The sequence below is a fragment of the Phyllobates terribilis genome, unplaced genomic scaffold (genome assembly GCF_046119375.1).
Source record: "Phyllobates terribilis strain yellow unplaced genomic scaffold, ASM4611937v1 Scaffold_2__4_contigs__length_985480577, whole genome shotgun sequence".
In the NCBI taxonomy this organism is placed as follows: domain Eukaryota; kingdom Metazoa; phylum Chordata; class Amphibia; order Anura; family Dendrobatidae; genus Phyllobates; species Phyllobates terribilis.
Genome location: NW_027362762.1, coordinates 877895540 through 877917622, shown reverse-complemented (window position 1 = coordinate 877917622; position 22083 = coordinate 877895540). Strand labels below are relative to the sequence as shown.

General features: G+C 41.9%; 1 protein-coding gene across 2 annotated transcripts; it reads right to left on the bottom strand.

Moving 5' to 3' along the window:
• Window positions 1–537: 537 nt before the first annotated feature.
• LOC141253039 (uncharacterized) lies at window positions 538–19663 on the bottom strand. Of its 2 annotated transcripts, XM_073670798.1 has the most exons (9): window positions 19583–19663; window positions 16435–17022; window positions 12674–12755; window positions 11851–11969; window positions 10090–10191; window positions 9723–9955; window positions 2759–2831; window positions 1188–1250; window positions 551–919 (listed from the first exon to the last, which is right to left on the bottom strand). In XM_073670798.1, the coding sequence occupies exons 2-9, from the start codon at window positions 17020–17022 to the stop codon at window positions 737–739; spliced, it is 1443 nt and encodes a 480-aa protein (XP_073526899.1). In that variant the 5' UTR covers window positions 19583–19663; the 3' UTR covers window positions 551–736. The 2 variants fall into 2 exon arrangements, with proteins under 2 accessions (XP_073526900.1, XP_073526899.1); XM_073670799.1 differs by lacking the exons at window positions 11851–11969; window positions 12674–12755 and having other exon boundaries at window positions 538–919.
• Between the last annotated feature and the right edge of the window lie 2420 nt (window positions 19664–22083).

The window sequence follows — 22083 nt, the reverse complement described above, 5'->3', positions numbered from 1 at the left end:
ATTTATCTTCTGCACTTTGTCATAGGTTTTCCTCTCTTCAAATCAATTTCTTGAAGTTCTCTCCCCTTTGGTACAATAAATTATCCATTTTACTCACTGAGCAAGGGTTAATACCAGCAGGTATATTTGCATCCCTCCTTTAAATAAGGGCCATAACTGACACCTGTTTCTTCACAGAATGAATGACCTCACTAATTGAACTCCATACTGCTATTAATTAGGACACCCCTTTTCATTAGATGAGTCAATTTCAGCAAATTAACAGTGTGCATGTCATGACCGATTCTGTTGGTTGCCCATTACTTGCCTACACCTAGTCATGGATTTTTTTTCCCTCATCTTGTATGATCTTTTTTGCCAAAAACAGCAATTTAACACATTAGTGATACTAGACTGCTATTGTTTTGCACGTACCTGTACATTTTGTGTGAAGGTGGCATGAAAAGTAATGCAAACATTGTTGGTGTCGAGGGACAGCAGCTCCAGGACCAGGTTCAGTTAGAATAATTCCCTTTTTTTTTTTTATTAAGTTTACAGAGTGGTTATAAATCCATGCACAGCAGGAAGATGAGGACAAAAATTGAGAATTTAGAACCCAGGGATGATTGTGTCAGTAGAAGTGTACCTAAAACACGTCTGGGATCCACTTTCAGTAGAATCAAAACTTTAAATTCTTAATATATAATTCTCAATAAGTGAGAAAAGTTCTGTTGTATGAGACAGTCCGCAATTGGAATCATTTTAGGTTTTCTTTCAGCCTCTGAAGGATCCGCTCGCGTTGTAGATAGTTGTCTTTCCTATGAAGAATCCGCTGCAGTCTGCGCTTCATCGTCTCGCTTTCTTCTTCAGACATCTGCTTGTTCTGCTTTGCGTTTCTTAAACAGTCACTGATCTGCTGTCTCTTTATCTGCACAGTTGCCTGGGGAAAAAAAAAAATAAAAAAAAAATTGTATGGCAATAAAGAAATCATTTAATTGATCAGGCAGATCTACTGGACAACACCAAAGCCACCATGACACCTATGACCAAATACTATCTAGACCAATGCAAGTCAGAAAAGTTATAACGTCCATGGAAGCATCGCCTTCTCCACTGGTATATTACAGACGTGCGACATCTCTGGCCCATATATCAATCAGTCCTCCGGCAGGTGACACATTATACTAACAAGAGGCTTGGATACTTGCCTGTAGTTCAGATTCATTTTCCTCTACCCGTTTGATTTGAGTATTCAGGATGATCACTTCTTCCTGTATAGAACAGATAAATACATGTGACACAGACGATATACACCGCTCTGAGAAAAGACTTCAGAACGGTTCATTGAGGCTTAATAAAGTAAAAAAATATTCCTAATTAAGACACCCTGGAGACTGACATCACCTAAAAAGTACAGATGTAAAAAAAAATGGTGTAAAAGGGCAGAACTCAATCCGATCCACAAGGTCTGGCACAGGAAAGTACTGCTGCAGATTTTCTGCACACGTACCAAAACCACTGATCAGAAACTGAAGATTCCACCCCACAAAAACCAATAAAACCTTATTCTGGCATTGACTGAAAGTCTGAAAACCTGCAGAGTGAACGAGGCTGAACAGCAGTGTCACATGCACACTAGTGACGACCATGTTTGTGTAACTACACAGACCACCATTACTTTAAGGGTCGTCCATTATTTTGCCCTCTGAGATCACATGTTGGTGCAGCAGTTTCGCAGAACTTGCATCATACGGCATACAATTAACAATGTGAATGCTGCACAGGCAGAGTCCGGAGATATTAATGACATGCGTGCTCTTTACACCACCAATTCTCGCTTTTACTGTGCATAGGTTGAGATCAGTCAGTCATTCAGTAGTTAGCTGTAGACAGGGGTGCCTGCAAATAGATTCATCACACCCTCGCTGCTTCTCTATACATAGGGTATGGCCACATACAGCCAAAAAATACAACATGCAATTGTTCAGCAAATAGTGCAGGTTTCAATTTCTTCTTTAACTTTTTTTTTTTATATAGCCCCAACATATTCCACAGCACTTAACAGACATTATCATAATCACTGTCCCCATTGGAGCTCACAATCTAGATTCCCTATCAGTATGTCTTTGGAGTGTGGAAGGAAACTGGAGAACCCAGAGGAAACCCACAGAAACACGGGGAGAACATACAAACTCCTTGCAGATGTTGTCCTTGGTGGGATTTTAACCCAGGACCCCAGCGCTGCAGAGCAACAATACTAACCACTGAGCCACCGTGCTGCCCATTTGATTGTTAATGGTTGCACTGGTTTGAGGGTAAAACTGAAAAGTTGCCAATTTGCAGAAAAAGCAGTTTTCAGTCCAGTTTCTGAAACCCAATAGCGGCTCCCTGTACCAATACCCTTGTGAGTTGCTGTTAATCAGTATTAATAGGGGATATTCTTCCGCTGAAAGCTGATGACTAACATAGTTGTCCTCAATATACCATGTACCGTATACAGCACTCCATAACTGTGCGGTAAAAGCTCAGCACCCACTAGCTTAATGGGTTTGGCCAGTGTCTCTCACATCAGGAGGAGAGTGGAGTCTTCCGGGACACATGCACGACTGTCAGCCATTGTGCTCAGGTCCAGCTCTAGTTAATAGGACAGGCGTACAGTATTTGCGGATCGTCCACGAAATCACCAGTGCCACTCACCTCTGGATGCAGAACACTGGACAAACTCTTTAATACTGAGGAGTTAATAAATTGAGAATGTATGAGAATAACCACATCATACCTTTAGCTGCTGGATTCGACATTGCACCTCCTTGACGTGCTGCTCAGCGGATCCCACCTTCAAATCCAGTGATCTGAATGAAAGAACAGACAACCAATGTTTAACACCTTGTTAGGCAACACCCATTGGACACACGATAAACACTGCAAGGTGTAGCCATGAATCTAATATGGCACATGCCAGAAAAAAGGCACAGATATTCAGCTACATATATTTTCTCTGGGCTCAACATCTTTAGAATTGTGGTTTAATTTTTTTTTTTCTTTAAAAACCATTTTGCATGCATTTGTTCATCTAGTTGTTTTGATTTGTATTACAGCGCTGGGGTCCCAAGTCCAAATCCCACCAAGGACAACATCTGCAAGGAGTTTGTATCTTCTCCCTGTGTTTGCGTGGGTTTCCTCTGGGTTCTCCAGTTTCCTCCCACACTCCACCGACATACTGATAGGGAATCTAGATTGTGAGACATTGTGAGCCCCAATGGGGACAGAGATGATGATGTCTGTAAAGCACTAGGATGACACTATATACGCATAATAAATAATGGAATCTGTTTCCTGAGAATTTGTAGTTCTGACCCAAACTGAAGAAAAGGCAAAAGTCTACAAAACCCTGTTAAAATGACAGGTTATTTTTGGCACAAAAAAAAAAAAAAAAAAAAAAAAAAGACAAACCCATGCCAAGAAGAAATCATAATCAGAACTTTTTCCACCTTTTAGGTATGATCACATTGCATTTTTGCCACAAAAAAATATAAAATAAAATACAGAGTTTTACAGTCCCAGCAAAGTCAATGAGATCTCTGAAATCTCATGCATGTTGCTTATTTTTTTTCTTTGCAGATCTGAAGCAGTTTTAGATCTTCAACATGTAAATTCTTAGTTTGTTTTTCACCCATTGTAATGAATGGGAACAATGCATAAAAAAAGAAATGTCTGCAGGAAATGCTTAATGGGTGACATTAAGGGTGTGTCATCTGTACAAATCCATTGAAAAATAGATATTTTTTGGGAAAAAAAAAAAACTAAAATAAAAGTGGTTGCATAAATATGCACACCCTTAAACTAATACTTGCAGTAGCGCTCCAGATCTGTCAGATTGCGAGGACTTCTCGTGTGTACAGCGCCCTCTTCAGGTCACCCACAGACTTTCAATTGAATGCAGGTCTGGGCAGTGGCTAGGCCATGCCACAATTCGGACCATCTTCTTGTGAAGCCATTGTCATGTTGAAGGGTGAAATTCCTCTTCAACTTTTCAGCAGAGGCATAAAGGTTTTATTGTAAAATTGACTGATATTAGGTATTGTTCACAATACCCTCCACTTTGACTAAGGCTATGTGCCCACGATGCAGAAATGCTCAGGATTTTTTCCTGAGCGTTTCTGCATCTCCCTGGCAGAAAAAAACCACATGCGGATTGTACATGCGTTTTCCTGCCAGGGACATGCGGATATGAAGCGTTCTTCACATGCATTTCCGCATGCGGGTTGTCAAGCGCTTTCCAAGCGATTTTAGCATCACTTGGAAAGTGCTTGACAACTTGGTCACACTATATAAATCCATGCAACCGGCATGGATTTATATAGTGTGACCGAGAGAATGGTAAAAAATAAATCTATACTTACCCTCCAATGGCCCGCGCTGTCTTGCTTCACCGTCCCGGCTGCCGGCAGCGGTACACTGAAGGACCTGCCGACGTCAGGGTCGCGTCAGTGCAGGTCCTTCATTCCATTGCGAAGTGCCGGGAAGCAAGGAGGAGCGCAGCGCGGGCCGCCAGAAGGTAAGTATATATTTATTTTATTATTTTTTTACAGCTTTTTTAATGGTACCTGGGTGTGGATGAGACTCTCCTCTCCTCTACACCCGGGTACCATCCGCACATTAGAACGCGCCAATTACGCAAGTATAGATGCAGTGAGGCGGATTCCATGTGTTCTAATGCAAGTCAATGGCGGCGAAAACGCAGCACTTCCGCAAAATAATTGGTAGTGCTGCGTTTCTTTCCGCAATGATAATCCACAGCAGAAATTTCCACAGCATGTGCCCAGCACATGCAGATTATCATTAGGGAACATGGCAGACCTTCTACCGTGCGTTTAAGCGTTTTTGCCGCTGCGGAAACGCTTAAAAAACGCATCGTGGGCACACAGCCTAAAGCCACAGTTCCAGCTGCAGAAAAACCGCCCCAAAGCATAATGCTCCCTTCTTCGCTGTGGGTATGGTGTTCTTTCGGTGATGTGCTCTAGGCTTTACACCAAACATACCTTTTGGAATTCTGGCCAAAGAATTCAATCTTGGTCTCATGAGATCATAACATGTTCTCCCACATGCTTTTGCCAGACTTGGGCAAAACATAACTAGGCTTGGATGCTTTTTTTCCTTTGTAAGCAAAAGCTTCCGTCTTGCCACCCAACCCCACAGCCGAGACATATGAATACGGAAGATTTTACTTCACATGCAGTACTTGACAAATTCCTGCAGCTCCATTATTGTTTATAAAGGCCGATTAGCAGTCTACTGGACCCGTTTTCTCTTTGTCTCATCAATTTTTGAGGGATGTCCAGTTCTAGGTAATGTCACTGTTGTGCCACAATTCAGCCACTTATTGATGACTTCTTCACAGTGCTCCATGATACATCTAATGCCTTCAACATTTTTTGTACCCTTCTCCTGACTGACAACGTTCAACAATGAGGTCCCTTTGCTGTGTTGTAAGCAGTTTGCTGACCATGGCTTTTGCTCTAAAATGCAACTAAGAAAATGTCAGGAAAAACATACTAGAACAGCGACACAGGGTTAATCAGAATTACTGTAAATAATGCCAGATGCACTGACTACTATTTAGTATGAGTTTAACTGTAATAAACAGAACAAGCCACACAACCACATCCCCAATTATAAGAGTGTTCACACATATGCAACCACATTATTTTAGTTCCTTTTCCCCTTAAAATTTTGTTTCTCAATGGATTTGTACAGATGACATTAACCCCTTTTCGACCACGTCAGTAACAGTACATACCTGCGCCCTGGACTTTATGGACTAGGTATGTACTATTACGCGTGCGGCGCGATCACCACCCGGTGTCAGCTGATTGTCACAGCTGACACCCAGTGCTATGTGCAGGGAGCGGTGTGGGACCGCTCCCTGCACATTAACCCCTGCAATGCTGCGATCGAAGTCAATCGCAGCATTGCGGGGGCAAGGAGGGAGGTAAGCGCCAGTACTCACTTCCTCTCCGGCGGCTCCCAGATGTTGTCATGATGACCCCATGTCATCATGACAACATCCGGGTCACCAGGACGTTACTTTGGTCATGCACTGCGCGTGACAAAAGTAATGTCTCCCCAGTGTGCAGCGCTGACAGGCTGCATGGCATAGGGAGCTGCTGCTTTCTATGCTATACAGCCGATCAGGCTGCAAAAAGTGAAAGTCCCATAGTGGGACAATGTGTAAAAGTAAAAAAAAGGGTAGGAAAGTGGAAAAAAAAAAATCCCTAGAAAATCAAAATATATTGTACCCATAATATTTATTATGAAAAAAAAAAAATAAATAAATAAACCAATAAAAGGTACACATATATGGTATCGCCGTCCGGAATGACCTGACCGATAAAAAAAAAAACTGTCCCACTAGTTAACCCCTTTAGTGAACACTGTAAAAAAAAAAAATGAAGCAAAAAACAATGATTTATCATCATACCGCCAAACAAAAAATGGAATAACACGCGATCAAAAAGACGAATGCAAATAAAAAATGGTACCGCTGAAAACAAGCCACCATACAGCTCCATCATCCGAAAAATAAAAAAGTTATAGCTCTCAGAATAAAAGCGATACAAAAAATGTATTTTTTCTAGAAAAGTTTTAGTGTGAAAGCGCCAAAACATAAGGCAGCTTTATTCTTTTATATCATTTTTTTTTATCAATTTTACCACACGCGGAGCGGCATAAAAAAAAAAAAAAAAAAACACAACAATTCCGGAATTGCTGTTTTTTGTTTATTCTGCCTCCCAAAAATCGGAATAGAAAGCGATCAAAAAATGTCACATGCCCAAAAATGGTACCAACTTGTCCCGCAAAAAACAAGCCATCACATTACTCTGTCGGCCGAAATATGGAAAAATTATAGCTCTGAAAATATGGTGATGCAAAAAAAAAAAAAAAAAAAAGCCTCTTTTAGCGTGTGACAGCTGTCAATCATAAAAACCCGATATGAATCTGGTAGTTTTGTAATCGCACCGAACAGAAGAATAAAGTCGTCTAATCACTTACACCACACAAGGAACGGCGTAAAAAAATAAACTCTAGGGTTAGGGTTGCATTAGGGTTGGGGTTAGGATTTTTTCCAAAGTAAAGAAAAAAAAAACGACGACGATATGGCGACTAGTGTTGAGCGCAAGTGCTCGCTACTTCAGTTTAAATCAGGTGCTCGGGTATGCACTGAGTATCGCAGGTGTTTGAGTGACATGCTCGAGTCTCTGCCCCATATGCTTCGCGCCCCCCCCCCAATAAAAACCGGTGCTGGGATCGCCTGCCATGCAGGAGCGATCCCCGCATGTTTTTTTTTTGGGTGTCTAATAACTGTGAAACATGCAGGGCAGGGACTCAAGCATGTCACTCGAGCAACCGCGATACAGAGTGCATACCTGGAGTACCCGATGCAAACTCAAGTAGCGAGCACTTGCGCTCAAGACTAATGACAACTTATTCAATATGATGACCTAATGTTATCAAATTCTGTCGTACCTCTGGGTTCAAAATGTACACTATACCCCTTGATAAAATCCTTGCGGGGTCTAGTTTCCAAAATGGAATCAATTGTGGGGGGTTTCCACTATTTAGGCACATCAGGGGCTCCCGAAATGCGACATGGCGTCCGCTCTTGATTCCAGCCAATTTTGCGTTCAAAAAGGTCACACAGTGCTCCTTCCCTTCTGAACCCTAACATGCACCCAAACAGTGTATTTTCCCCACATATGGGGTATTGGCATACTCAGGAGAAATTGCACAACAGTTTTTAGGCTCCATTTTCTCCTCTTACCCTTGTGAAAATAAAATATTTGGGGCTAGAAGATCATTTTTGTGGAAAAAGTTAGATTTTTTTATTTTCACGGCTCCATGTTATAAACTTCTGTGAAGCACCTGGGGGTTCAAGGTGCTCACCACACATCTAGATAAGTTACCTGAGGGGTCTAGTTTCCAAAATGGTGTCACTTGTGGGGGGTTTCCACTGTTTAGGCACATCAGGGGCTCTCCAAACGCAACATGGCGTCCGCTAATTATTCCAAGCAAATTTTACATTCAAAAAGTGCGTTGTTTTTTTGTTGTAAAAATGAGAACTCGCTGGTCAACTTTTAACCCTTATAGCTCCCTAATAAAAAAAAAAAAAATTTTGGTTAGAAAATTGTGCTGATGTAAAGTAGACATGGGAAATATTATTTATTAACTATTTTGTGTGACATATCTCTCTGATTTAAGGGCATAAAAATTCAAATTTTGAAAATTGCAAAATTTACAAAATTTTCACCAAATTTCCGATTTTTTCACAAATAAACGCAAGTGATATCGAAGAAATTTTACCACCATCATGAAGTACAATATGTCACGAAAAAACAGTCTCAGAATCAGGGGGATCCGTTGAAGCATTCCAGAGTAATTACCTCCTAAAGTGACAGTGGTCAGAATTGTAAAAATTGGCCCGGTCAGTAAAGTGCAAACCTCCCTCGGGGATAAAGGGGTTAAAGGGAACCTGTCACCAGAAATAACGCTGTTAATCTATATGCGATTACTCTGCAGGTTAATAGCGTTATGATGCTGCCCGGTGCCTGCACACAGCTAAATTCAGTGGGGAGAAAGTTAACTTTACTCTCCCCGCCAGCATTTGGATTCAATCATGGAGGGCGGGGGCACCACAGGTTCATGCACCACTCTGAGAATACAGAGCGTCCAATGTAACCGCACCCCCAGTCCTGACTGACACTCAGTCTTTTCCTCTGTGTTGGGGCTGGCTGTCACTCAGGGGGCGCGGTTACAGCCAGAGCTCTGTATACTATTGGAACTGGCCAGCTTCTGTGCCTCTGCACTTCTCTGATGCTGCAGAGTCAAGACTGTATCTGCAATCAATGTGGAAGATAGCACACTTTGGAATGGATGGGCGCCGCGGGTTCGGTCATCGCTCTGACTATACAGAACGGCGGCTGAAACCGCGCCCCCCAGCCAAGCGGTGACTGAACCCGCGGTGCCCCAATCCCCATGACTAAAACCTGAATGCTGGTGGGGAGAATAAAGTTTATTTTCTTCCTGCTGCATGCAGGCGCCGGGCAGCATAATAACGCTATGAACCTGCAGATTAACAGAGTGGAAAAGTTCTGAAATGATTCTTCTTACATGACAAAAACCTGCCATTTTATCAGGGGCGTGTAGACTTTTTATATCCACTATGTATTAGGGCGGATTAAAGGGATAGTCATATTCTTTGGCAAAACTAGCTAGTGCTTGTAAAGATGAGAAACTTTGCAATCTACTTGCTATTAAAAATGTAGAAAGGAGTGATGTTTTAGGCCATTGTTCATTGCCTACGTTAGCAGCAGTGGCCAAGCATGTGTAGCGTTTACGAGCGCTTAAAGAGCTTGCAAGCGCCGTTTTGAAGCTGTCCGGATCAGTCACCGAATACAGCAGAAGCGAGGCTGCCCCCTCTCATAGAATCAGAACTCACAGATCAGGCAAGTGGCACAATAATGCAGCTAGTCTAAACTGTCAATTAAGCAGGAGCACACCGCTCCCATCAAGCAGGAAGTCAAGAGGCTAGGAGCGGTGCGCTCCTTCAGACGGAAGAGAAGAAATAGCCCTTTAATATCGGCTTGGATTTAGACAGCAAGAAAGATTAAATAGCGTAAAATATATCAGTGTCTCATACGGGAAGATAAAGCTTTAATCCTGATCTTTTGCCACAATTGTGTTACCTCCTTGGATCTTCGCCCGGACTGGTTTGGTTGGCAGCTTCCTGTTGCCATTGGGCAAGCTCCTGTTCAGCTTCCGCGAGCTGCAATCTTGTTTGCTGATGCACATGTTGAATAGTCTCAGGGCTCAACTGTTTGAGAACATCATCAGGCGTGAGACTGCGAACAGCGGTCGGATCCTGCGTCCTGCTCAGCAGAGCTCTTCCCAGCTGCACCGTCCTTTCATAGGAAAGTTTCTAGATTTATAAATAAAAAAAAAAATTATATATGGATCATTGCATTTTTTTTTTATTTTTTAACACAAGCCCGTACTGCAGTGGATGTAAGCATTAATAGGGATACCAGAAACAATGATACAAGTGTACATTACCATGTTCTCAATATCACCCTCAATCTTTTCTTTTTTGGCAAACACCAATTCCTTTTCTTGATTTGCGGTGACAAAATCTTTTCTTAGACGCACCAATTTGTTCTAAAGAAAAAAAAAAATAGTGAAAGCAATTCTAGTGGTACCTGTGGGCATACTTACCCCCCTATTCCCAACACACACAAATTTATCTGCTGGAAGGGAGAGAAAAGGCTGCGGGAGAAAAAGCAGCAACCACGTCAGGACTGGCCGACCATCTATTGTGTATGGCAGAGGTCACGGGAAAGAAGGATCCGGCATAAGGATGGCAACTAGTATCCTAAAGCCCCCGTCTCACATAGCGAGATCGCTAGCGAGATTGCTGCTGAGTCACGGTTTTGGTGACGCAACAGCGACCTCATCAGCGATGTCGCTATGTGTGACACTTTGCAGCGATCAGGCCCCTGCTGTGAGGTCGCTGATCGCTGCAAAATGTCCTGGACCATTTTTTGGTCTTTGCCCTCCCGCTGGTCAGCACACATCGCTGTGTGTGACCAGCGATCAGGCTGGTAACCATGATAAACAGCGGGTTACTAGGGGCACACGCGCACTTAGTAACCCGCTGTTTCATGGTTACCACTCTGCTACGGTGAGCGGTAACCTCCCGCTCACCGTAGCAGGCTGGTAACCATGATAAACAGCGGGTTACTAGGTGCGCATGTGCCCCTAGTAACCCGCTGTTTATCATGGTTACCAGCCTGCTCCTGCTTCAGCAGGCTGGTAACCAGGAGCAGGACATCGTGGAAAGATTCTTTCCACGATGTCGCTGCTCCCCTGATCGCTGGTGAGCCTGCCTGTTTGACAGCTCACCAGCGACCACATAGCGACGCAGCAACGATCCCTGACAGGTCGTATTGCTGTCGGGGGTCGCTGTGTGGGACGGGGCCTTAACTGGGGGCACAAGAGCGTGGGCCCAGCGATCAGAGATTATAATTGTTTTTCATGGGGTAACCCATTTAACAAGCTTTAGCCCCTATTTACACCATGCGTAAATTATAATATATATGCACAGTATATTAAAATTACTTCATTAGGGATCAGTGTAAAGGGAGGAAAAAAAAATTCTACATTTTTTTGCCCGCTGCGCCTACCACCCCAATAGAATGCAAAAAAGGCAATCAAAAACATCCTAGGTTTCCCAAAATGGTAGAAGTAAAGACAGATCATCATGCAAAATAGACGTCACAACTCCCCCCAGAAAAAAATAAAAGTGAAACTTTTAATTTTTTACTTTAAACCACTAGAATATAAAAAAAAATAATAATACATAACAAGTGCGGTATCACCGTAAACACACTGAAATTGTAATTAAATGTTGTCAGGTCATTTTTACTGCAAAAGATACACCAAAAGATGGAATTGCATATTTTTCCCTAATCCTTTAGAATTTTTTTTCTATAGATCTATGCAAATTTCCCAGATCTTGGAAGGGATAAGAGTGTGTGCACACAACGTGTTTTCCAGGCACGTGAAACACACACCTTTTTCAAAGCGTAGACACCGCAGGAAACAAGTTTTTTTGTTTATTTTTTTTCAACTCCGTTCAACATTGAAGAAACCGCTAGGAAAATGTTCAAAGAGACGTCCAGGCGTTTTTTCAGGTGGGTTTCGGCGTGGACCTGCCTGAAAGACACCATGTGCACACTCTCAAAAATGGAGTGCTTCCCGCCACAATATACATCCAGCTGTCATGTAGTTTCCGGGTGACAGCAGTAATGTTAGTACCTTTAAAACTTTAGCTTTCTCTAGGTGTTGCATATGCTTGAGGAATTCTAGGTCCTCATTTCGACACTCGTATCCAGCCATCTTTCTTATCACACCTGATAAACGCATCTGATTTAATCCTATATTACAAAACACAAGTTAAAGGTTTTTTTTATTTTTTTTTTTTAAAAAAGTGGATTTGTGGTATGATTTTGTAAGTACACTTTTTTTACGCTCTTGATGCGGTATATAGCACGTTTTAACTGCGTTTAAATTCTAACAGTATATAGCTCGTAACAAACAAAACAAAAAAACAGTGAAGGTTTTTTTTATAATGTGTTTTTTCGTCTGTGGTACAACATATTTTAATAAAACTACTTTATTTGGGAAGCTTCCTTTTACTTAAAAAAAAAAAAAAAAAACCTTTACTGACAAAGTCATGTGCAGATTACATGCGTTTTACTGTGTTTCCACTGTGAAAATGCTCTAAAAACGCATATGCATTTTTTTTTTAAATCTGCAAATTTTCCTCATCTCATTAAAAAGTCTATGAGGGGGAAAAAAATAAATAAATCCACCAATAAAATACATGTTTACAGCGAGAGAAATTGACATATTGCAGATTTCAAAAACGTACCGCAGGTCAGGGGATTTCTATAAATCCCATAGACTTTGCTGGAACTATTATACGCTGAGTTTTATAAATGAAAAGACGCAGAGGAAAAACTGCACCGAACACTGTATTGTGTGAACAAACTCGAATAAATTCAGTTTTGTTTTTATATAAAAAAAACAAACAAAAAAAAACACAAACCATAAACCACCCTAAGTGGCGTGCACTTACCTTGTACAGGCATTTCACTTATCCTCCTATTATTCTGTTCCATCGGCCTGCTCCGAGCTTCAATATGTTCAGCTATCGAGTCCTACAAAACACATCTTGACAATGACACTCTGGTTTCTAGTCAAGCCCATAAAATTAAAATTATGGGGAAAAGGTTTTTTTAACCTCAAATGTTCACCCATTTTATAAAATTTCTTCATAATGTTTAAAATATGTTTAATTTAGATTGTGAGCCCCAATGGGGACAGCGATGATAATGTCTGTAAAGCGCTGCGGAATGTTAGATCTATATAAAAATAAACATGATTTATTATTATTATTATTAGGAACCTGTCACCAGTTTTTTCATGCATGAACCAAACCATCACCATCCTCAGTACCAGTGCTGCATTGCAGTAGGTTGTATATTATGTCCGGACTCCCCTGTACATCCCCAAAACACGTTTTTGAAGTGCTCCAGCAAGATATGCAGATTCGTACGGCGCCTGTGCCTCCCGCTATGTTTGATGTGCATGACGCGTCCCGAGTCATCCACATAGCCGAACGACATTGCAGGGACATCACCAGCACGCACAGGCACACTTTGCTCTGCCCTGCTGTAGACAGAGCACAAAACCTAATTCTGGCGGCAGGGAACAAAACATGGGCGAAATGGTACCGGTAAGGAGCCGGAAAGACCTGCTCATGCCCTGGCACACTTCAGTTTACGGCTCTGTCTGCAGTAGACAGAGCAAAGTGCGCCTGTGTGAGCTGGTGATGTCCCAGCAAAAGTGCAAAATTTTGCTCAGCTATGTGGATGACGTAGGACACGTAATCCACATCAATCACAGCGGGAAGATGGCGTTTAGAAGGGGAGAGGAGGGACAGGCGCCTCAGCAATGACACCCAAAGGACCAGACTGTCTGAATTTTCATACCACGCTGGAACACTTCAAAATGGTTTTCTTTTTGGGGGGATGTACAGGGGAGTCAGGACATAATACACAACTTTCTGGAATGCAGCACAGGTGCTGAGGAAAGTGGTGGTATTGGGTCATACATGGAAAAAAGGATGATTGGTTCCCTTTAACAATGAAACTCTGTGTCATACTGGTACCATAGTTAGTACCTCGTGATAGAGACTGTGCGGCTGAAGAAAAGAAAATCTGTCTTTCTTGCCCGTAGCAACCCATTACAGCAATTAAAAAAAATAAAATAATGAAAGCTTAGCTATAGGCAACAAAGCATTTCTCTCTAAGATCAGCTTTGATATAAACAGTGTCAAAACAAGATACAAAATACAATTCCATATATATATATATATATATATATATATATATATATATATATATATATATATATATATATATATATATATATATATATATATATATATATATATATATATATATATATATATATATATATATATATATATAATTTATTTATTTATTTGGACAGAGACAACATTTTTCTAATTTTGGTTCTTGACATTACCACGATGAATTTTAAACAAAACAATTCAGATGCAGTTGAAGTTCAGATTTTCAGCTTTCATTTGAGGGTATCCACATTAAAATTGGATGAAGGGTTTAGGAGTTTCAGCTCCTTAACATGTGCCACCCTGTTTTTAAAGGGACCAAAAGTAATTGGACAATTGACTCCAAGGCTATATCATGGACAGGTGTGGGCAATCCCTTCGTTATGTCATTCTCAATTAAGCAGATAAAAGGCCTGGAGTTGATTTGAGGTGTGGTGCTTGCATTTGGAAGGTTTTGCTGTGAAGTAAACATGCGGTCAAAGGAGCTCTCCATGCAGGTGAAACAAGCCATCCTTAAGCTGCAAAAACAGAAAAAACCCATCCGAGAAATTGCTACAATATTGTGGCAAAATCTACAGTTTAATACATCCTGAGAAAGAAAGAAAGCACTGGTGAACTCATCAATGCAAAAAGACCTGGGCGACCACGGAAGACAGTAGTGGATGATCGCAGAATAATCTCCATGGTGAAGAGAAACCCCTTCACAACAGCCAACCAAGTGAACAACACTCTCCAGGAGGAAGGCATATCAATATCCAAATCTACCATAAAGAGAAGACTGCATGAAAGTAAATACAGAGGGTTCACTGCACGGTGCAAGACACTCATAAGCATCAAGAATAAAAAGGCTAGACGGGACTTTGCTAAAAAAAAAAAAAATCTAAAAAAGCCAGCACAGTTCTGGAAGAACATTCTTTGGACAGATGAAACAAACATCATCCTCTACAAGAATGATGGAAAGAGAAGAGTATGGCGAAGGCGTGGAACAGCTCATGATCCAAAGCATACCACATCATCTGTAAAACACGGCGGAGGCAGTGTGATGGCTTGGGCATGCATGGCTGCCAATGGCACTGGGTCACTAGTGTTTATTGATGATGTGACACAGGACAGAAGCAGCCGAATGAATTCTGATTTATTCAGAGCCATACTGTGTGCTCAGATCCAGCCAAACTGATTGGTCGTCGTTTCATACTACAGATGGACAATGACCCAAAACATAAAGCCAAAGTAACCCAGGAGTTTATTAAAGCAAAGAAGTGGAATATTCTTGAATGGCCAAGTCAGTCACCTGATCTCAACCCAATTGAGCATGCATTTCACTTGTTAAAGACTAAACTTCAGACAAAGGCCCACAAACAAACAACAACTGAAAACCACCGCAGTGAAGGCCTGGCAGAGCATCAAAAAGGAGGAAACACAGCGTCTGGTGATCTCCATGAGTTCAAGACTTCAGGCAGTCATTGCCAACAAAGGGTTTTCAACCAAGAACAGGAAATGAACATTTTATTTACAATTATTTAATCTGTCCAATTACTTTTGGTCCCTTTAAAAACAGGGTGGCACATGTTAAGGAGCTGAAACTCCTAAACCCTTCATCCAATTTTAATGTGGATACCCTCAAATGAAAGCTGAAAGTCTGAACTTCAACTGCATCTGAATTGTTTTGTTTAAAATTCATTGCGGTAAAGTCTAGAACCAAAATTAGAAAAATGTTGTCTCTGTCCAAATATATATGGACCTAACTGTATATACATATTAGTTATAACTCTTTGAAGAAGGGAAGGGGAAAAAAAAAAGCAAAACCAAATAGTAAAAAAAAATTTAAAAATAATAGCCTGGTCATGAAGACTGTTAAAGGGGTCCACTGTGTGACTACAGACTTATGAATCCCCCCAGTGCACACACTATACACTGCAGGGATGCACCGGTTTCTGACCCGGGACCGGAGGGCATGTATCAGTTATACATACTCCTGGCCAGTGGGCGCAGCCTCGCTCTCCATTCACTTGTATGGAGCGAAGCCGTGCCCACTGGACAGGTTCTGCCCGGGAGTATGTATAAAGCATACATACCCTCCGTTCCAGGGTCAGAAATTGGCGAATCCCCGCAGCGCAGAGTGCCGATACGTCTGCAGTCACACTGAGCAACTGCAGACTTACCGGTTTGGATCGGACAACCCCTTTAAAAAGGGATGTTTCATCTTTAAGATAGGCAATCAAAATCAGATCGCCGAGTTTTCGACAGCCGGTACCTCCACCGATCAGCTGTTACCAGTCCCAGTACTGGATGGATTTTAGCAGTTGCGGAGCTTAACAGCACAGCTGTAATCAACTGTGTAGTGGCAGCTGCCGAGTCCTGCAGATCTGCTACCATTTATTCAAAAACAAGCACCTTTGCAATTTACCTCTTAAATCTCTAGCATGGTATAGACTATTTGTACTTTACCCCAAGTCACTCACCATCTTCATAGTCGCCATGCCATCACGACAGGACAAGGTCGCCATGTTTTTCATTTTGTTGGAAGCTCTGGAAACTTTTCCAACATTGGATTTTGTTCTTGTTCCGTCCCCTTCCCGTGCGTCACAGATCACGGAGTCGTTCACATCACGTTCAATTTTCTGTTTGATCGCTTCATCTTCTTTTACATTGACCTGAATTTCTCTCAATACATTCCCCGTGGTCGGGGTGCGCGGTAGCTGACGGCCGCACGGCACCATGTTGTCTGGGGTTTTAGCCAAATGTGAAATGAACGACTTCTCATTCTCAGCTGCTCTGGGTTCAAACCTCTGAGAAGGCAGAAGGGGTAAAACCCCGGGAGCCGGAGTGCGGGGAAGTTGTCTCCCCATGTGGAGAATGTTCCCCGGGGAAGGATAGCTCGGGGCTTTTAAACTGTACTTTCTTTTGAAACGTTTAACTTCTGGGTCCTTTTCTCGTTCTTTCTGCTTTTGTTCAGCAAATTCCTGGAAAAGATTCAGCGTGTCCTGTTCACACAGTGCAGTTTTGGAATATCTCCATGCTGAAGACTTCTGCTCTGTGTCCTGCATCATCTACAAGGAAAGAGATGGTACAAATATGGCATCTGCACAACATAGCCATTACTTATAGAAACTCTACGAAAAAGTCACTGTGCCGATAAAGAAAGTAGTAGTAATAATAATAATATTAGCCAAAACCTCCAATTAGAAATGTAGTATAGTTCTTCTAATTAGCTATGTCGCTTACCCCATGTGCAGGGCATTGCAGTACCTTAGGTATCCATGGTTACGACCACTCATGGTGACAGTTAGTTGTTAGTGGTCATAACCATGCATACCTAAGGTACTGCAATGCCCTGCACATGGGGTAAGCGACATAGCTAATTAGAAGAACTATACTACATTTCTAATTGAAGGTATTTGCTAATATCATACCACTTTTAACGATTCCATTTAAAAATGCACATGCATATTTCTATTTTACATTAATTTTTTGTTCTGTTTTTACTAGAAGCGTCTCTGCTTATTTCTAGTGCACTGGGCTTGTGCAGTGCTAAGAAACAAATCCCAATATGGCTGGTATAATGGGTGACCATCCGATAAAAGGAACCCGACATAAGGAAATTACCTCTTGCGACAATTGCCTGGAGGAACGTGGGGTTAAGTGATAATTACAATGTCTGCAGCTAAACTGTGTGTCTAGTAGTTTGTAAGTGGAAAACTGTTACCCCGAGTCATCAGGTCGGTACAGTATACTGGCGGAGTCATGGTTTGGAAATGCGTCCTTATTGATCGCTCCAGCCAGGCGGCATCAGCGTAGGATTTTTTTATGTCAAGTTTTTGAAGTTTTGTACCTTTTTTGTTTGATTGCACTAAATGTATCTTTCCATTTGCGCCTTTTTGAAGTCTAATTTTGAGGGTTTTTTTTTCCACTTAGCTCGCCACCGTGGGCAGAGTTTAAGGTTTTCAGATGTATTTACCTAATTCATCATTTGCAAAATTTATCGCAAATATACTCCAGTCCCTCCCGCCGCCAACCTCCAGAGTGATTTTATGTATCGCAGTAAGTTTCTAAGCATTTTGGCATCATTTTGAAAAACGTGCGACTTTTTATTCTAAAAGTAACAAAATTGATAAAGACAAAAAAAATAAATAAATAACTTTTGACTTTGCGCAAAATTCATTTACCACATGCGCCATTTTGATGAATTTGGTGCAAAAAAAAAAAAAAAAACCCTCAAATGATACAAATAAAAAAAAGGGGAGACTTAATAGCAATAGATGCCGGAAAAGAGGCAAAACAGAAAACATTGGGCCTGATTCATCATTTGCTTTTTTTCTTTTCACTTTTTGCTGATGTATTTTGCATCAAATCAACGCAAGGGATTCATTAATTTTGTAAACAGCCCAACATTCCCCAAATTTTTCTTTTGTATTTAACTGTTTTTTGCGACTTTTTTAGTGGAAAAAGTTGCAGGTTTTGCAAAATGCTACAAAAAGGCACCAAATTTGAAGAATCAGTCCAAAATTATCTGAAAAAGCCACATTGACATAAAAATCAGAACGTTAAAATCTTGAAAAAAAGGCACAAGTCAAATAGTCTAACTGTGAGCAAAAAAAAAAAAAATTTTTTCAGTTTTTATTGTCCCCCCAAAAAAAAAAAAAAAAAAACAGAACTAACTATTGACTGGACAGTTGAACAGAACTAACTATTGACTGGACAGTTGAACAGAACTAACTATTGACTGGACAGTTGAACAGAACTAACTATTGACTGGACAGTTGAACAGAGCCTTAGGTCTCAATCACATCAGTTTTTTTTATCACACACGAGAAAAACAGACCGTTTCATCAGTGATTTTCATTAGCTCTTTTCACAGATGAGGGAAAAAAAAAAACCTTTTTCCACCTCCTCTCATATTTATCAGTCCGTGGATTAATCAGCACAGTCCGATTTTTTTTTTCAGGGACCCCAAGACTTGCATTGTCAAATTTGTTCGAACGCTTGGATCAATATCGGACACGTCTCCATGATTTTGCACGGACCACCCTGTCCAGGGGAGGGGGACATGTGAACATCTCCAGAGACTGTCATAGCTATCCATGGAAAGAACAGACAGCGCTCATACGTGAAAACCTGACGTGTGAACAAGGCCTTACTGAAGGAATCAGGGGACGCAGTGCCCCACTGAGGATTATGGTCTCCATGTGTTTTTAGAACACACACAAAAAAAAAGTTTTGCACTTTTTCTTCTGTCCAAAAAAGAAACACATACTGGAGCCCACGTGTCCCCCAGAATCATCAATGTGGCCCCTCTGATTCCACGTGAATCAGTTATACAACGGATCCGTTCATTCCATTTGTTTCTAGAAACGGAAATGTGGGCGGTCTATTCCCCATAGAGATGAGAGCACAGCAGTGTCCCCACCGACTGCATGCAGATCTCAGGTCAGAATCTGCACATTCAGTGATTAGCCAGACCAGTTCATGAGTAGAACCACAAATCCCAGCATCAGACACAGCCGTGCTGCACAGGAGGAGCCAGGGGTCCTAGTGATATACGTTGCTCCCTCCAACCTGGCAAAGTACAACCACACCGGCCGATATCAGCTCAGATCGGCAGATCATTACCTTCCCACAGCACAGCGCACCAGTCCCGGGCGGCCTCCAGCTCTATAGTGAGATTTAAATGTCGCGCTACTTCCGTTTAGAATAACGCGATTCGATTGGATGGTGTAATAGCAAAGCTTTCAGCGATTGGCTTATCTGGAGAACCAATCAGCAGTCTGATTCAGTGTTTCGTCAGGTCACTTTGCTGCCACCTGCTGGACACAAATGGTAAAGCAGGACTTATCGTTTACTGCTGTATAGCTTGTTCACACAGGGCAGAAGGTATTTTTTCTACGTGAGTGGGGGTGACTATAGGTTTTCTGGTTTGAATAAGGTGTAAGAAAAAAAGGAAGAGGTAGATGATTGCCATAAACATCAGCAGTAGGCAGACTGAAGCTCAGTGTTTATTTCAGCAATAGTCAGATCAAGGCATGGAAGACATTTTTTAGTGCAAAGTAAACAGTATGATACCTCCTATTTCCCCAACCAGAGGTGCAGCTCAGGTGGGCCCTAACCGGTAACCCTAATTACAACTCTGGTGGCGCCCCCTAATAATGGATGTAGGAGAACCTCAGCAGATGATCGCACCAGTACTGAAAATAATTCTACAAAGACCAACACTGATATTACCGCCACATGGTGACCACATAGTGGTAGATACCAGGGCTGGACTGGGACTGAAAATCAGCCCCGGCACTCAAACCAAAGCAGCCCACATGCAAATCACTGTTTTTAAATAGGAGTGTATCTTTTCTATGCAGCCTTTTCTGTACAGTTTGTGGGTGAGAACACTAAAGGAGTCCAATAGGTGAAAAATTACTGTCTTTAAAAGTTGGTAGATCCTGTCTTTAAAAGTTGGTAGATCCGCCATTCAGAGACTACACCTATGCCTCGTGACCCCAATCAGAATTTTTGGTTTTGAAAGGGGAACCAGAATTAGGATTTCTTCTGTGTATGCCCCTAGCTGCAGGAGGACCCAAGGTCAGTGCGTATTCTAATAATTATAATTTATACATTCAGCCCACCCTACCTCCTAGTTATAGGGGTTTTTTACCTAGTGGAGCTCCCTGACTACTAACATAGTGTAATCATGTTGGGATTCGGCTTTACCAGGCGGATCAGCCAGTTGTCCCGTGATTACCAGTCAGAATGCCAAACACATTCTCATCACTTCTCATCCAATTCTCTATTGAGGGGAGCAGATGAGAATGCGTTTGGCACAGTGAGGCCTTGTTCACACTGGCGTATAACACAGCTGAGTGTTATCCGATGTTTTATCAGATAGCTCTCGGCCCAATGTTATACTATGGGCAGTGCTGATCTGCGTTGTTCTCTATAGACCAAATCGGTCTGATATTTGCAGCAAGCTGCGAGTGGCTCTGGAATTCGGATCACCCATACAAGTCAAACATCGGACTGCGCAGAGACGTCATTCAGGTACAGTCTGATGTAAGAGGACAGACAATGGAGAAGATAGAGAAATTCAGCTCTCCATCTTCTCCGCTCCTGAGATAGGATTCTTATTTGAGAGAATCAGATCACCGTAAACTGACACTGATCAGACTCTGATCGGAGTGTGATCAATGTCAATCAATCCGATTATCTGGCAATCATTGATCATGTGAAGGAGCCCTTAATGTTATCACCACATAAAGAAAAAAATTAAAGGGGTTGTCCCTCTACTAAAAACAGCCAGTTCTCCAGCCTGTTTTGCACCAGGAGCTTATTTGACCTATATAGGGACTGATTGTCCAGCACTTCTAGAAATCATATGTTCTTGGACAAATGAGTTCCTGATGCAAAACTGGCTGGAGGACTGGAGCGTTTTTAGTAAGGAGAAAATGTAATAATCATCAGCCCCAAACGTCAGCCACCAGACAGTTCTGGTCCAGAGGAGAGAAACATGAATATTTAAAGGGGTTGTGCACTACTTTATCCTTAGGATAGGTCATCAATGTCTGATCGGTGTTGGTGCGATACCTGGCATCCCTGCAGATCAGCTGTTCTCGGTGCCGGTAGGAACCGCTCAGTTACAGAACTGCACAGCTCCGTCTACTGTATATTGGCCACAAGCGGGTACTGCACATCCACCCCTTATTGATTTGAATAGGTGATGAATGTGCAGTACCCGGCTGTGGCCATTATACAGTAGGCAGAGTTGCACGTAGTATGATGGGCCCCCACATACAGTCCTGCACGTAGTAAGACGGGCCCCCACAGTTTTGGATGTGAAACACCTTTTTATGGGCTTGTAATGGCCAGGTGGCCATATAGTGTATTTAATAGCCAAAATAGCTGTCTCTAACATCATGTCCTCCCTCTATCTTAAACTGAATCTCTCCAAAACTGAACTTCTTGTGTTTCTCCCCTCTAATAACCTAACATCAAAATTACCTTGGAGGGTTCAACCATAACTCCCAAGCAGCACGCCCGCTGCCTTGGGGTCATATTCGACACTAACCTTTCCTTTACTCCCTATATCCGATCACTCACTCACTCGTCACCTGCATCTTAAAAACATC